General features: G+C 45.7%; 1 protein-coding gene across 1 annotated transcript; it reads right to left on the reverse strand.

The window, feature by feature from the left end:
- Positions 1–154: 154 nt before the first annotated feature.
- On the reverse strand, positions 155–3,244 carry LOC125520335 (heparanase-like protein 3). The gene is made up of 9 exons (XM_048685229.1): positions 2,584–3,244; positions 2,455–2,491; positions 2,174–2,357; positions 1,924–2,072; positions 1,600–1,833; positions 1,317–1,506; positions 1,111–1,236; positions 886–985; positions 155–791 (listed from the first exon to the last, which is right to left on the reverse strand). Exons 1-9 carry the CDS (start codon positions 2,794–2,796, stop codon positions 450–452), a joined length of 1,575 nt encoding a protein of 524 aa, XP_048541186.1. The 5' UTR covers positions 2,797–3,244; the 3' UTR covers positions 155–449.
- Between the last annotated feature and the right edge of the window lie 13,018 nt (positions 3,245–16,262).

The raw sequence follows: 16,262 nt of genomic DNA on the forward strand, positions 1-16,262 counted from the left end.
TTGCTGCTCGATCTGCATAAGATCAGCTAGATAGAAGTGCTAGTTCAGAATGTAGGAATGTTCTGATCTTGTGTGAAATGCCTGGAAATTTCTGCATGAAACCAACAAATTTCTTTGAAAATTCCTGTGGAAGTAGTTGGTTTCCCATTGCCTCTTGGTTCAGAAAAGCTTCATTCCTACTTTGATTCTCTATGTTCCCATCCAAAACAACATGGCTCTGAGGCTGAAGGTAAATGTTTCCTATCCTTTTTGTCTGCCACCATTACAAGAAAACACAAACCACTCAGAAGAAACCTTTTGGTGCTATGTCAATTTCCCCTTCATCCTCTTACAATCTAATCACACAAAGCCACACACTCTTCAGCCATCTTATAACTATCTTGGGATGGACATGCTTAGCAAGCCACCCTTTATCACCACCACCTATACCAGCAAGAACACCAAAACCTCTAGCTACACGCAGGGGCATGGTAATGCGGCATGTGGACGAACACGATGGACCGAGGCGCCATGGCGATGGGCCGCGCCGCGTCCACCTTCACAGGCTCCATCCTGGGGATGCTCCCGTCGGCGCCGGTCACCAGCGCCCTGCCGTTCAGCAGCATCACCTGGCTCTGGATGTTGCCGCCCTCAGGCGTGAGGTGGTACTCCTCCCTCGCCGCTCCGGTCGCCTGAGCAAACCTCCCCCCGTGCTTCCTTCCGGCGTGTGCGCCGCGGCCGCCTGAACCTGCCACCTTGACGTGGTTCGTCGCGTTGCCGTGCAGGTTGATGAGCAGCAGGGTTATCCCCGGCTGAAAGAGACAGACATGGAGAAGGTCAGTAGATGATGAGACTGTTGATGTTGTTGTGGTGATGAAAATGTGTAGGATCATCTGGATTGCTTACAGCATGTTTTGCGCAATGCGCGTAGGCGCGGATCATGTTGGTCCCGGTGAACTTGGCTTCTAGAACCTTGGTTCCCATCAGGCGATGCCACAGCAGAGCACTGCAGAGGAAAACAGGAAGGAGGAAATGTCATGGAAGTCGAAGCTTACACACTTTCAGGCAAGTTCCTATGTCATTAGCCATTGTTTGCATTGCAAATTTCATCAAGTAGCATACTGATCTTACCTGTAGTAGTCAGGATTTGGCTGGAATGTGGTCGTGTTCAGCAGGCCGTAGTTCCCACCGATGAAGCTCTGCCTACAGTAGCTCTTGGTGTCGAATTTCGCCGACATGCCGAGCTGATCCAGGAACCTGAAAACCACAAACCCCATAAGTAAGAACTTCATCAAGAGTATCTACTGAATTTTCATCTCAAGGATCTCCCATCTTACCAGAAGCTGAACACAAATGCATCAGTGACAAGGTGATGCCCACTGTTGTAAGCCCCTCCAGACTCCCCAACCCAGGCGACGGCCGACGTCCCGGCGGCTTTCAGCAGCCCCTGAAGATCCCTGAACGGGCTCGCCATGCCGTCGAGCGCCTTCGGGTCGAGGATCCTGTCAATCAGATGTGTGTCCACCCCTGTAAACGTCCAGTGTTTCACAAACGAGTTCAGGTCCGGTTCATGTATCTTTTTGTCTGAAAATTCTTTAAAATGGGCGTAAGCTTACACACCTGCCCCTAGGTTGTAGATGTGGTGGGTCACCACGTCGAGCATGTCTGGCTTGGTCTTGGCGATGAGCTCGCCGTACCAGGCCGGGTCGAAGAAGCCGCCGGGCGCGAGCACCAGCGGCTTCGCCGGGCTGCCCCGGTACACGCTGTCCACCGTCGTCTTGAGGGCGATCGCGTCCTTGACGTACTGGGCCGCCCCGATCTTCGTCCCGATGCCGGAGCCGCTGAGCTCATTCCCTGCAAGGAGGAGAGAGCACATTTCAGGATGAAACCCCATCTCCATGTGGAGTTTCTCGCTTCAGTTACCAAGGGAAATGGAGGACGTACCGAGCTCCCAGCCATGGATTTTGTACCCCTTGCCGGCGGTGTACCGGATGAAGGACGCCGCGTTCGTGGTGTCCCAGTTGCCTCCCATGGCCCCGCCCTGCAGCGGCACCCGGCCGTTGAGGGCGTTGAGCCCGAACACGATCTTGGCCCTGCGGGTTCAGAGTGGAGCGGACCATGTGATGTGATGATCTTCTGATCTTCAGAACTCAAATCATGGAAGAAACGAGGGAAGATTGAGGGTGGAAATTACCCGGATTTCTGGAAGAAGGCGTTGAGCTCGTCCCAGCGGCGCATGGGCAGGCAGCCCTCCGTGAAGCCGAACATCTCCGACTCGCTCTTGGTGAACGGCGCGCATGGCCCCCGCCGGTCTGCCGTGCCGTACACCACCTTGTCCTGCAGCGAGCCGCCCAGCCGGAGCACCAGCGGCGAGAAGGCTGCAACCAAAATGGGAATTGCGCCGCGTTGGCAAGGATCGGTCAGTGAGCCGCCGCGCCAAGAACCTCTAGCGGGATGGGATGGATGGTGGCCTACCTTTGACGGCATTGAGAAGGATTTTGTTGGAGAGATCCTGCGCGGGGTTGAGAAAGAAAAAAAATGGTGTTAGTTCGCCGGCGGTGAAGGGAGGGGAGAAACTGGGGGGTGTCGGTGGTGACCACTGACCAGGTTGAGGAGCGAGGCGCGGCCCCAGCTGCAGGTGCCGTAGTCGCACTTGTCGGGCGGCCACCAGTCGAGGGTGGCGCACACGAAGTCCTCGCCCGTGGACGCAATGGCGCGCCGCCCGTCCACGGAGACGGCCCCCGCCTCCGCCGCCGCGCCCTGCCGCAGCACCGCCAGCAGCCAAAGCGCCCCAACAAGAAGCCGCAGCCCCGCCATGGCCGCCTCACAGAGCAGAGCAGAGCACAGAAGCCTTCACTCACTACCGCGGCCGGCCAGTCACCTACCTACACGACGGGGTTGGCAGGCAATGGCGGTCGATGGATGGATGTGTGTCCCTGCCGGCCGGCCACCTACACGGCGCCTAAATAGTAAATGGCAAGAGGCCAAGACGCAGGCCGTGGACGCAGGGAGAGGGGGAGGGAGGGGGAAGATAAGGCGGGTGGCGGTGGGTCTAGCTCTAGGCCGGATCATCCGACAGTGTGGAGTGCCAGGACACCACTTCACCCGATCGCTGCCCGCCCGGTTACTGCGCTGTCGTCGTCGTCCCCATTTTCACCGCCATGGTCGAGCTGCCGCTGGCGCTCCAGGTAGGACGGTGACGCGGTAAGCCCGGCGGTGAGGCTGGCCGGGTGGTTAGCGGTTAGCGCGGTTTTGACTGGGTGGGTGCATGACAGGCGGCAGCGGGGGCGCTGTAGCGGCGCAGGGGGAGTGGTGGGCGGTGCAGTGTCCGCCAGGAGGACGAGCAAGGGCCCAACCAACGGCAGCAGTAAATGTAGACCGCCTTGCACTGCATGCTTTCATGATCTTTATAAATATCCAGCGGCAGTGCATCTTACAACATACATACACGAAAAGGGCGGTACCATTCTTGATGCAAATCATTCACACGATTTCGGACGGCATGATTATAGTGGGTACACGACGAAGTGTTATGATACACTGTAGAACGAGAAGAAGAACACGATGAAACACTCCCTCCGTGTCAAATTATAAGACGTTTTTTGACATGGTATACGTCTTGTAAAAAGTTACTACCACTTGGGGTAGTCCATGTACGTACAACCGTCGTTCAAAGCTGAACAACACGATGCGAGAGAGGTAGCTGGCTGGCAGGATACATACATGCATGTGGCCGTACACCAACGAACCCCACGCTCCACCACTGGCCCTCCTCCTCGTGCTCTCTTCTCCCGTCCATCCTAAAATGGCCCGAGCAGAACTAGTTGGAGCACCATGCACGTTCCCTTTCCTCTGTGGTCCGTGGTGGTGGGCTATGGGCCTATGGCCTACGGAGAAAGGTCGTCGACCGGCATGGCATGGGGCTGGCGCGCCCTTCGCAGCACAGCTAAGCTACCACTGGATGCCAATTGCCAAAGGAAAAGTTAAGGGAGGCCACGGTCTATACTTTGAGCAGAAGAGGAAGGTGTCGTACGTCGTCTGCCAGTGATCTTCCCCGGTTTGCTCACAGGCTAGGGCGGTTCTTGGAGTCCACAGGGTAGGTAGGTGTGCCATGGTGTTTCGCCAAGCCGGAATTGATGTGTGTGGGACGAAAATTATATGTTTACAACTTTCATCCATAGATGAATTGAGAATCATATGATTTTCGGTGACGTACAACACATATTTGGCTATTCAAATTGACAACCTAGATGAATTGAGAATCATATGATTTTCGGTGACGTACAACGCATATTTGGTTATTCAAATTGACAACCTAGAAACACGCACATGCCAACCCAGATGGAGGGAGTAAAATGTCTTGTTAACGAGAAAACCTTTTACTGGTTTATTAGATTGAGCAAACTGTTTTTTCATTGCATTATGCGTGTTTCTACTACACTACATACGTCCTAGAGGGTGTTTACCGGTTTGCGAATGCTTTGGCCCTACGTAGAGCTGTGCAATTAGCTAGTGATGAAGGCTATTCTGATGTTATCTTTGCTTCGGATTGCCTTTCGCTTGTGCAAAGTATGAATTCTAGATCTTGCGATCGCTCCAGCATTGGTACTGTTGTTGAAGACATCAAGTTTGCTTCTCAAAGCTTTGTTTCTGTGGTGTTCAAGCATGTTTCATCGGCAAGCTAATGTAGCGGCTCATTTGTTAGCTAAATCTTGTAAGAATTTGTCTAGCTTTGTGATTTTTCATTCTGTTCCGGATTGTATCCGGGAGACTTTTTGTAACTTTGTTAAGTGATCAATAAAGCCTGTGTTCCTCTCTCTAAAAAAAAACTATAAACGTCTTCTAGAGAGGCAATCCCAACAACAACAACAACAATAACAATAATGAATGGACATAAAAAAGTTATTTCTGGATGGAGCGAGTACGTCACTATCTGGACATACAAACATATCTAAATTAACCCCTCACCCCCGGAAAATTTTCAAACTAATCACCCCTATAGGCAAAAGCATTCGCGAAGACGTCTGCCCGACAAAAAGCTGACGGCAAAGACGTCTCCTGACGGCAAATTGGCTGTTTCCCGTAGTGCTAATCTAAACTACCCCCTGTGATTTCTCCTCGTCATCGCATAACCTTCCCCGTAACTAAATTCGTTCATAGGTGTAGCATATTCCTTTCTTGTTGCTAAAAGCTCTTGTATGTCTGACATCTTGTATCTTCCAGAGATGTCCAAATCTACTTGGAGTGCTCAACCTCTTGCAACTTCAATCCAAAAATAATAAATCAATCTCTCCTAGTATAGAAATTAATAGACAAACTTTTGTAACTTCCAAATAGATATTACATCTCTCAGATAGGCTAAATCCACTTGGGGGTGATATACCTCTTGTAGCTCCACAATTTAATAGACCGACGTCATGTATCTTCCAAAAAGGTTTCCATCTTCGAGATATGCCCAAATATACTTGTGGAGTGATCAATCTCTTATAGCTTCAAAATTAATAGACCAACATCTTGTACCTTGAAAATAGATTTCGCGTCTCTGAGATATGCCCAAATCTTCGTGGAGTGATCAGCCTCTCCTAGTATAGAAATTAATAGACCAACCTCTTGTAGCTTCAAGACATATTTTGGAGTTTCGAGATATGCCCAAGTATACTTGGAGTGATCAATCTCTTATAGCTTCAAAATTAATAGACGGACATCTTGTACCTTCAAAATAGATTTCGCGTCTATGAGATATGCCCAAATCTTCATGGAGTGGTCAACCTCTTCTAGTATAGAAATTAATAGACCAACCTCTTGTAGCTTCAAGACATATTTTGGATCTTCGAGATATGCCCAAGTATACTTGGAGTGATCAATCTCTTATAGCTTCAAAATTAATAGAATGCCATCTTGTACCTTCAGAATAGATTTTGCATCTCTGAGATATGCCCAAATCTTCATGGAGTGATAAACCTCTTGTAGCTTCAAAATCTGATAGACCGATGTCATGTATCTTCCCAAAAGATTTTCCATCTCTGAAATATGCCCAAATCTACTTGGAGTGATGAACCTGTTGCAGCTTCAAAAATAATAAACCAACCTTTGGTAGCTTCAAAATAGGTTTTGCAGCTATGAGATATGCACAAATCTACTTGGAGTGATCAACCTCTTGCAGCTTTGAAGTTAATAGTGTTGGGAAACGTAGCATGCAATTTCAAAAAATTTCCTACGCTCACGCAAGATCTATCTAGAAGATGTTGGGGAACGTAGTATTTCAAATTTTTTACCTACGATCATGCAAGATCTATCTAGGAGAAGCATAGCAACGAGCGGGGAGAGTGTGTCCACCTACTCTCGTAGACCGAAAGCGGAAGCGTTTCGTAACGCGGTTGATGTAGTCGAACGTCTTCGCGATCCAACCGATCCAAGCACCGAATGTACGGCACCTCCGCATTCAGCACACGTTCAGCTCGATGACGTCCCTCGATCTCTTGATCCAGTTGAGGACGAGGGAGAGTTCCATCAGCACGACGGCGTGGCGATGGTGATGATGAAGTTACCGGCGCAGGGCTTCGCCTAAGCACTACGACGATATGACCGAGGTGTCTAACTGTGGAGGGGGCACCACACACGGCTAAGAGAAGGCTTGGTGTGTATTTGGGGTGCCCCCTCCCACGTATATAAGGGGGGGAGGGAGGAGAGGTGGCTGGCCCAAGGGGGGGCACGCCATGGGGGGGAGTCCTACTTGGACTCCCGGTCCAAGTAGGATTCGCCCCCCTTTCCTATTCCCACTAGGAGAAGGAGGGAAGGAGGAGGAGGAGAGAAGGAAAGGGGGGCCGGCCCCCCCAACCCTAGTCCCATTCGGTTTGGGCTTGGGGGGAGGGGGCGCCATCACCTGGCCATCGCCTCCTCTCTCCACTAGGGCCCATGAGGGCCCATTAACTCTGGGGGGGGGGGGGGTTCCCGTAACCCCCGGTACTCCGGAAAATGCCCGAACCTTTCCGAAACCATTCCGTTGTCCAAACATAACCTTCCAATATATCAATCTTTATGTCTCAACCATTTCGAGACTCCTCGTCATGCCCGTGATCTCATCTGGGACTCCGAACAAACTTCGGTACATCAAATCACATAACTCATAATACAAATCGTCATCAAACGTTAAGCGTGCGGACCCTATGGGTTCGAGAACTATGTAGACATGACCGAGACACATCTCTGGTCAATAACCAATAGCGAAACCTGGATGCTCATATTGGCTCCTACATATTCTACGAAGATCTTTATCGGTCAAACCGCATAACAACATACGTTGTTCCCTTTGTCATCGGTATGTTACTTGCCCGAGATTCTATCGTCGGTATCACCATACCTAGTTCAATCTCGTTACCGGCAAGTCTCTTTACTCATTCTGTAATACATCATCTCACAACTAACTCATTAGTCACATTGCTTGCAAGGCTTATAGTGATGAGCATTACTGAGAGGGCCTAGAGATACCTCTCCGATACACGGAGTGACAAATCCTAATCTCGATCTATGCCAACTCAACAAACACCATTGGAGACACCTGTAGAGCATCTTTATAATCACCCAATTACGTTGTGATGTTTGATAGCACACAAGGTGTTCCTCCGGTATTCGGGAGTTGCATAATCTCATAATCAGAGGAACATGTATAAGTCATGATGAAAGCAATAGCAGTAAAACTAAACGATCATTTATGCTAAGCTAACGGATGGGTCTTGTCCATCACATCATTCTCTAATGATGTGATCCCGTTCATGAAATGACAACACATGTCTATGGTCAGGAAACTTAACCATCTACGATTAACGAGCTAGTCAAGTAGAGGCATACTAGGGACACTCTGTTTGTCTATGTATTCACACATGTACTAAGTTTCCGGTTAATATAATTCTAGCATGAATAGTAAACATTTATCATCATATAAGGAAATATAAATAACAAATATATTATTGCCTCTAGGGCATATTTCCTTCAGTCTCCCACTTGCACTAGAGTCAATAATCTAGATTACACAGTAATGATTCTAACACCCATGGAGTCTTGGTGCTGATCATGTTTTGCTCATGAGAGAGGCTTAGTCAATGGGTCTTCAACATTCAGATCCGTATGTATCTTGCAAATCTCTATGTCTCCCTCCCTGACTTGATCGCGGATGGAATTGAAGCGTCTCTTTATGTGCTTGGTTCTCTTGTGAAATCTGGATTCCTTTGCCAAGGCAATTGCACCAGTATTGTCACCAAAGATTTTAATTAGACCCGATGCACTAGGTATTACACCTAGATCGGATATGAACTCCTTCATCCAGACTCCTTCATTTGCTGCTTCCGCAGCAGCTATGTACTCCGCTTCACACGTAGATCCTGCCACGATGCTCTGTTTGGAACTGCACCAATTGATAGCTCCACCATTCAATATAAATATGTATCTGGTTTGTGACTTAGAGTCATCCGGATCAGTGTCAAAGCTTGCATCGACGTATATGACGAGCTCTTTGTCACCTCCATAAACGAGAAACACATCCTTAGTCCTTTTCAGGTATTTCAGGATGTTCTTGACCGCTGTCCAGTGATCCACTCCTGGATTACTTTGGTACCTCCCTACTAAACTAGTAGCAAGGCACACATCTGGTCTGGTACACATCATCGCGTACATGATAGAACCTATGGCTGAGGCATAGGGAATGACTTTCATTTTCTCTCTGTCTTCTGCAGTGGTCGGGCATTGAGTCCGACTCAATTTCACACCCTGTAACACATGCAAGAACCCTTTCTTTGACTGATCCATTTTGAACTTCTTCAAAACTTTATCAAGGTATGTGCTTTGTGAAAGCCCAATTAAGCGTCTTGATCTATCTCTATAGATCTTGATGCCCAATATATAAGCAGCTTCACCGAGGTCTTTCATTGAAAAGTTCTTATTCAAGTATCCTTTTATGCTATTCAGAAATTCATTATCATTTCCGATCAACAATATGTCATCCACATATAATATCAGAAATGCTACAGAGCTCCCACTCATTTTCTTGTAAATACATGCTTCTCCAATAGTCTGTATAAAACCATATGCTTTGATCACACTATCAAAGCGTATATTCCAACTCCGAGAGGCTTGCACCAATCCATAAATGGATCGCTGGAGCTTGCACACTTTGTTAGCACCTTTTGGATCGACAAAACCTTCTGGTTGCATCATATACAACTCTTCTTTAAGATATCCATTTAGGAATGCAGTTTTGACATCCATTTGACAAATTTCATAATCATAAAATGCGGCAATTGCTAACATGATTCGGACAGACTTAAGCATCGCTACGGGTGAGAAGGTCTCATCATAGTCAACTCCTTGAACTTGTCGAAAACCTTTCACAACAAGTCAAGCTTTGTAGACAGTAACATTATCGTCAGTGTCAGTCTTCTTCTTGAAGATCCATTTATTCTCTATGGCTTGCCGCAAGTCAACCAAAGTCCATTCTTTGTTCTCATACATGGATCCCATCTCATATTTCATGGCCTCAAGCCATTTCGCGGAATCTGGGCTCATCATCGCTTCCTCATAGTTCGTAGGTTCGTCATGGTCAAGTAACATGACCTCCAGAATAGGATTACCGTACCACTCTAGTGCGGATCTTACTCTGGTTAACCTACGAGGTTCGGTAGTAACTTGATCAGAAGTTTCATGATCATCATCATTAGCTTCCTCACTAATTGGTGTAGGAATCACTGGAACTAATTTCTGTGATGGACTACTTTCCAATTCGGGAGAAGGTACAATTACCTCATCAATTTCTACTTTCCTCCCACTCACTTCTTTCGAGAGAAACTCCTTCTCTAGAAAGGATCCATTCTTAGCAACGAATATCTTGCCTTCAAATCTGTGATAGAAGGTGTATCCAACTGTCTCCTTTGGGTATCCTATGAAGACACATTTCTCTGATTTGGGTTCGAGCTTATCAGGTTGAAGCTTTTTCACATAAGCATCGCAGCCCTAAACTTTACAAAATGACAACTTAGGTTTCTTGCCAAACCACAGTTCATATGGTGTCGTCTCAACGGATTTAGATGGTGCCCTATTTAACGTGAATGCAGTCGTCTCTAAAGCATAACCCCAAAACGACAGCGGTAAATCAGTAAGAGACAACATAGATTACACCATATCTAATAAAGTGCGGTTACAATGTTCGGACACACCATTACGCTGTGGTGTTCCAGGTGGCGTGAGTTGAGAAACTATTCCACATTGTTCCAAATGAAGACCAAACTCATAACTCAAATATTCACCTCCACGATCAAATCGTAGAAACTTTATTTTCTTGTTACGATGATTTTCCACTTCACTCTAAAATTCTTTGAACTTGTCAAATGTTTCAGACTTATGTTTCATCAAGTAGATATACCCATATCTTCTCAAATCATCTGTGAAGGTCAGAAATAACGATACCCGTCGCGAGCCTCAACACTCATCGAACCGCATACATCAGTATGTATTATTTCCAATAAGTCAGTTGCTCGCTCAATTGTTCCGGAGAACGGAGTCTTAGTCATCTTCCCCATGAGGCATGGTTCGCAAGCATCAAGTGATTCATAATCAAGTGATTCCAAAATCCCATCAGCATGGAGTTTCTTCATGCGCTTTACACCAATATGACCTAAACAACAGTGCCACAAATAAGTTACACTATCATTATTAATATTGCATCTTTTGGCTTCAATATTATGAATATGTGTATCACTACTATCGAGATTCAACAAAAATAGACCACTCCTCAAGGGTGCATGACCATAAAAGATATTACTCATATAAATAGAACAACCATTATTCTCTGATTTAAATGAATAACCATCTCGCATCAAACAAGATCCAGATATAATGTTCATGCTTAACGTTGGCACCAAATAACAATTATTCAGGTCTAAAACTAATCCCGACGGTAGATGTAGAGGTAGCGTGCCGACCGCGATCACATTGACTTTGGAACCATTTCCCACACGCATCGTCACCTCGTCCTTAGCCAATCTTCGCTTAATCCATAGCCCCTGTTTCGAGTTGCAAATATGAGCAACAAAACCAGTATCAAATACCTAGACGCTACTATGAGCATTAGTAAGGTACACATCAATAACATGTATATCAAATATACCTTTCACTTTGCCATTCTTCTTATCCGCCAAATACTTGGGGCAGTTCCGCTTCCAGTGACCAGTCCCTTTGTAGTAGAAGCACTCAGTCTCAGGCTTAGGTGCAGATTTGGGCTTCTTCACTTGAAACTGGTGGTCTTGTTAATCATCAACACTTGATGCTCATTCTTGATTTCTACCTCCGCAGCCTGTAGCATCACGAAGAGCTCGGGAATTGTCTTATCCGTCCCTTGCATATTATAGTTCATCACAAAGCTTTTATAGCTTGGTGGCAGTGATTGAAGAACTCTGTCAATGACACTATCATTAGGAAGATTAACTCCCAGTTGAGTCAAGTGATTGTGGTACCCAGACATTCTGAGTATATGTTCACTGACAGAACTATTCTCCTCCATCTTGCAGCTATAGAACTTATTGGAGACTTCATATCTCTCAATCGGGCATTTGCTTGAAATATTAACTTCAACTCCTGGAACATCTCATATGCTCCATGACGTTCAAAACGTTGTTGAAGTCCTGACTCTAAGCCGTAAAGCATGGCACACTGAACTATCGAGTAGTCATCAGCTTTGCTCTGCCAGATGTTCATAACATCTGGAGTTGCTCCTGCAGCGGGTCTTGCACCTAGCGGTGCTTCTAGGACGTAATTCTTTTGTGCAGCAATGAGGATAATCCTCAAGTTACGTACCCAATCCATGTAGTTGCTACCATCATCTTTCAACTTAGCTTTCTCTAGGAACGCATTAAAATTCAAAGGAACAGTAGCACGGGCCATTTATCTACAATAACATAGCATGCAAAATACTATCAGGTACTAAGTTCATGACAAATTAAAGTTCAATTAATCATATTACTTAAGAACTCACACTTAGATAGACATCCCTCTAGTCATCTAAATGATCATGTGATCCATACCAACTAAACCATGTCCGATCATCATGTGAGATGGAGTAGTTTTCAATGGTGAACATCACTATGTTGATCATCTCTACTATATGATTCACGCTCGACCTTTCGGTCCCAGTGTTCCGAGGCCATATCTGCATATGCTAGGCTCGTCAAGTTTAACCCGAGTATTCTGCCTGTGCAAAACTGGCTTGCACCCGTTGTATGTGAACGTAGAGCTTATCACACCCGATCATCACGTGGTGTCTCGGCACGACGAACTATAGCAACGATGCATACTTAGGGAGAACACTTATACCTTGAAATTTAGTGAGAGATCATGTTATAATGCTACCGCCATACTAAGCAAAATAAGATGCATAAAATATAAACATCACATGCAATCAAAATAAGTGATATGATATGGCCATCATCATCTTGTGCCTTTGATCTCCATCTCCAAAGCACCGTCATGATCACCATCGTCACCAGCTTGCACTACAAAAAATACACTTCCGTGATGATACGTGTTTGTCACAGTAGGTCGCGTTTTTTGTCATGCATGTACATCCATGACAAATTTATGACAGAATCAAGATAGTCATACCTGTGCTGTCGTAGAAGTGTTCCATGACATTACCAAAATTATCATCACGGAAGTGTCCACTTCCATGACGATAAATCGTGCGTCACAGAAGTGCTTTCGTCAAGGGTGACCGACACGTGGCATCCACTGTAATGGAACGCCGTTAAGCTATCGGGTCGGGTTTTGGATCTGATAACCCGTTAACAGCCCCGACCAATGGGGATTTTCCACGTGTAAAATCATCATTGGCTAGAGGAAACACGTGTCGGCTCATCGTTGGGACAGATGTCATCCACTCATTGGACAGGAGGCGCCTATGATAGGTCGACACGTGGCACGGCCCAATAGTGGCCCATTCCGGTGAAAAAGGCCGGCCTAGTAAAAATTAGCAGGCCGGCCCATATAAGGCCTACTTGTGTCAGGTCCACTTAAGCCCACGGCCCATACAAGATGTGCCAATTCGGCCTGTTAAAGATTTTACACCATTGCAGCCCATCGTCAGTTCGAGCCCGTTAACAACCCACTATATATTTGGGCTCAATATTGGCCCGATGAGATTTTAGCCTGTTAACGGCCCATTTAATGGATGGGCCAATTTTCAGGATGTACATCTTTCGGCCTTTTAGCGACCCATTTAAATGTTGGGCTAATTTCCGGCCCAGTGTGTCTTTCAGCCTGTTGACGGCCCATAAATCTGATGGGCCATTTGTAGTCGGACCTGAGTTTCAGCCTTTTAGCGGCCCCATTTAAGTGTTGGGCCAATTTCTGGCCCGGTGTCACTTTCGGCCTGTTGACTGCCCGTAAATCAGTTGGGCCATTTGTAATCGGACCTGAGTTTTGGCCTTTTAGCGACCCATTTAAGTGTTGGGCCAATTCCCGGCCCTGTGTGCCTCTCGGCCCGTTAACGGACCATAAATGAGTTGGGCCATTTGTAGTCGGACCTTAGTTTTGGCCTCTTAATGGCCCATGCCCTTCATGGTCCAATACCAGCCCGGTTTCTCTTTCGGCCTGCTAAAGGCCCACAACACAGTTGGGCCGTTTACAATATGACCTAACTTTCGGCCTCTTAGCGGCCCATGCTCTTCATGGTCCAGTACAAGCCCGCTGTCTCTTTCGGCCTGCTAAAGGCTTACAATATAGTTGGGCCATATGTAGCCCAAACTTAGTAATGGCCTGTTAACGGCCCGTGAAATAAATTGGGGCCACCTGTTGCCCGCTTCGATGTCGGCCTGTTAATGACCCGGGAGGTAAGAGGGCCGACCATTAACTTTCAGCCTAGTAACGGCCCATTAACTTAATGGGTCCACTAAAGTTCGTTCATGTCTTTAGGCCAAATTAGATAATTTGAGCCCATTACGACGAGCAAAGGTATGGCATACAGGGAATAACGTTGCACATCCAGCATATATTACAGGAAATTACATCCACTGGGCAATCAAAGATTGATGCCAGTGCAAATAAATGAGCAGAACCTAACCATCTACAATGTCACAATCTGCAACCTCAGCACAGATGACGCCCATAAGCATGTGGGCAAGTTCTTGCTGCTCTGCTACACTGCCTCTGAAAACATTGACCAGTTGTTGTGTCGCACGACTCTGCACCTCTGATTCATCCACCATTTCCATCATTGCTTCAGCCATTAATTGGTTCATAAACATACATTTATTCCGTTGCATTCGAGACAGAGGATACTGAACAGATTCAGATGGCAATTTTGGCAGGCTTGTATTATTGATAGTGGAGAGTGTCTCGACCACTGCATCATAACATAAATTAGGACAGGAACCAAACAAATTAATCATGAGTTATTGCCATATTACCTGGCCTAGATTTACTGGAAAGAAACAATGGGGTTGCCTTGCTGTTTTCAGAGTTTGTCTTCTTATCTTCAGCATCCTGCACAAAATTAACACACTAGCATTGCTACCATTGGCCAAGTCAGATAATAGGAAAGCAACATTGACACAACGAACGTTTGGGCAACTAGCCTACACCAAATTAACACAATATGGCACAGCTATCATCAGCCAGGTAAGGTAATACGAAAGCAACATTGACACAATGAATGAATGGGCAACCAGAGAAGCACTACAATTCAGTAATGTGCATGATATGAGATAGTACATTCATGCAGCTCAGTATGCAAAACTACCAGGCAGTTTTCCTTACAAAAATCAACATTGGCGACTTTAACATTTTGCTACAACTAATTTTAGATCAGATAAAGGTTAGATTCATGCCTATTAACAAAATACATGCTGATGTAAAAATATAGTGATATACAACAGGTACTTACATCAGCATTGGAGCACAGAGAATTCCCGCAAGATATTTTCCTCGAATACGATCCCAATGGAGGAAGTCTTGTATCGTTTAACCTTATTTTCTAAAAGAGAGATGGGTAAGAAACATGTAGAAAATACGATCAGAATGCTATAAAATTTCATGATGCGAGGATACGCACACACTTCTTAGAATGGAGTTGACATTCTTTTGCTGGACTGGAGCGGACTAGTTCTTTGGCCACTGGAATCTACTTATTATCAGTGGGAGTTGGGTTTCTCTGTGCTGGAGCAGTATCTATGAAAAATGGAGTTGGTTTATTATCTCCTGGTGTTTGGATCTTTTGCAAAGACCTGGTTTGTAACCCTTCAGATTCTAACATAGCCGTCTTCCCCTTGCATGCCTTATATAGAAGAATGGTGATTCAGTTATAAAACATGCTACAACAGAGATGGAATAGGTACTGATGAATAGAGAGGCATGACATATTGACATGTATTCCCTCCATCCGAAAATAAATGGATGGGTCTAGGCGTATTTCAGTTCTAGATACATCCAGTTTTATCCATTTCTGCGACATTTAACCCGGACGGAGGGAGTATGATGTAAGAGCTAGGGATACGACAGGACAACACAGTAAAAAAACACTGAAAAACCCACTGTAGAACCAAAGTATTCAAACCCACTGATATGAGATAGTACACTCATGCAGCTCAGGATGCAAAACTACCAGACAATTTTCCTTGCAAAAATCAACATTGTGGCCTTTAATCATACATTTTGCTACAACTAAATTTAGATCAGATAAAGGTTGGATTCACACCGATTAACAAAATACATGCTGATGTAAAAATATAGTGATATACAACAGGTACTTACATCTACATTGGAGCACAGAGAATTCCTGCAAGAATATTTCCTCATAAACGATACCATTGCAGAAAATCTTCTAACTGTTAAGCTTATTTTCTAAAAGAGAGATGGGTAAGAAACATGTAGAAAATATGATCAGCATGCTATAAAATTTCATGATGCAAGGATACGCACACGCTTCTTAGAATTGAGTTGACATATTTTTGCTGGACTGGAGCGGACTAGTTCTTTGGCCAGTGGAATCTGCTTATTATCAGTAGGAGTTGGGTTTCTCTGTGCTGGAGCAGTATCTATAAAAACTGGAGTTGGTTTATTATCTCCTGGCATTTGGATCTTTTGCAAAGGCCTTGTTTGTAACCCTTCAGATTCTAACATAGTCGTCTTCCCCTTGCATGCCTGGTATAGAAGAATGGTGCTTTAATTATAAAACATGCGGCAGCAGAGAGATGGAATAGGTACCGAAGAATAGAAAGGCATGACATATTGACATGTATTCCCTC

This window comes from Triticum urartu, chromosome 7 (assembly GCF_003073215.2).
Source record: "Triticum urartu cultivar G1812 chromosome 7, Tu2.1, whole genome shotgun sequence".
Classification (NCBI taxonomy): Eukaryota; Viridiplantae; Streptophyta; class Magnoliopsida; order Poales; family Poaceae; genus Triticum; species Triticum urartu.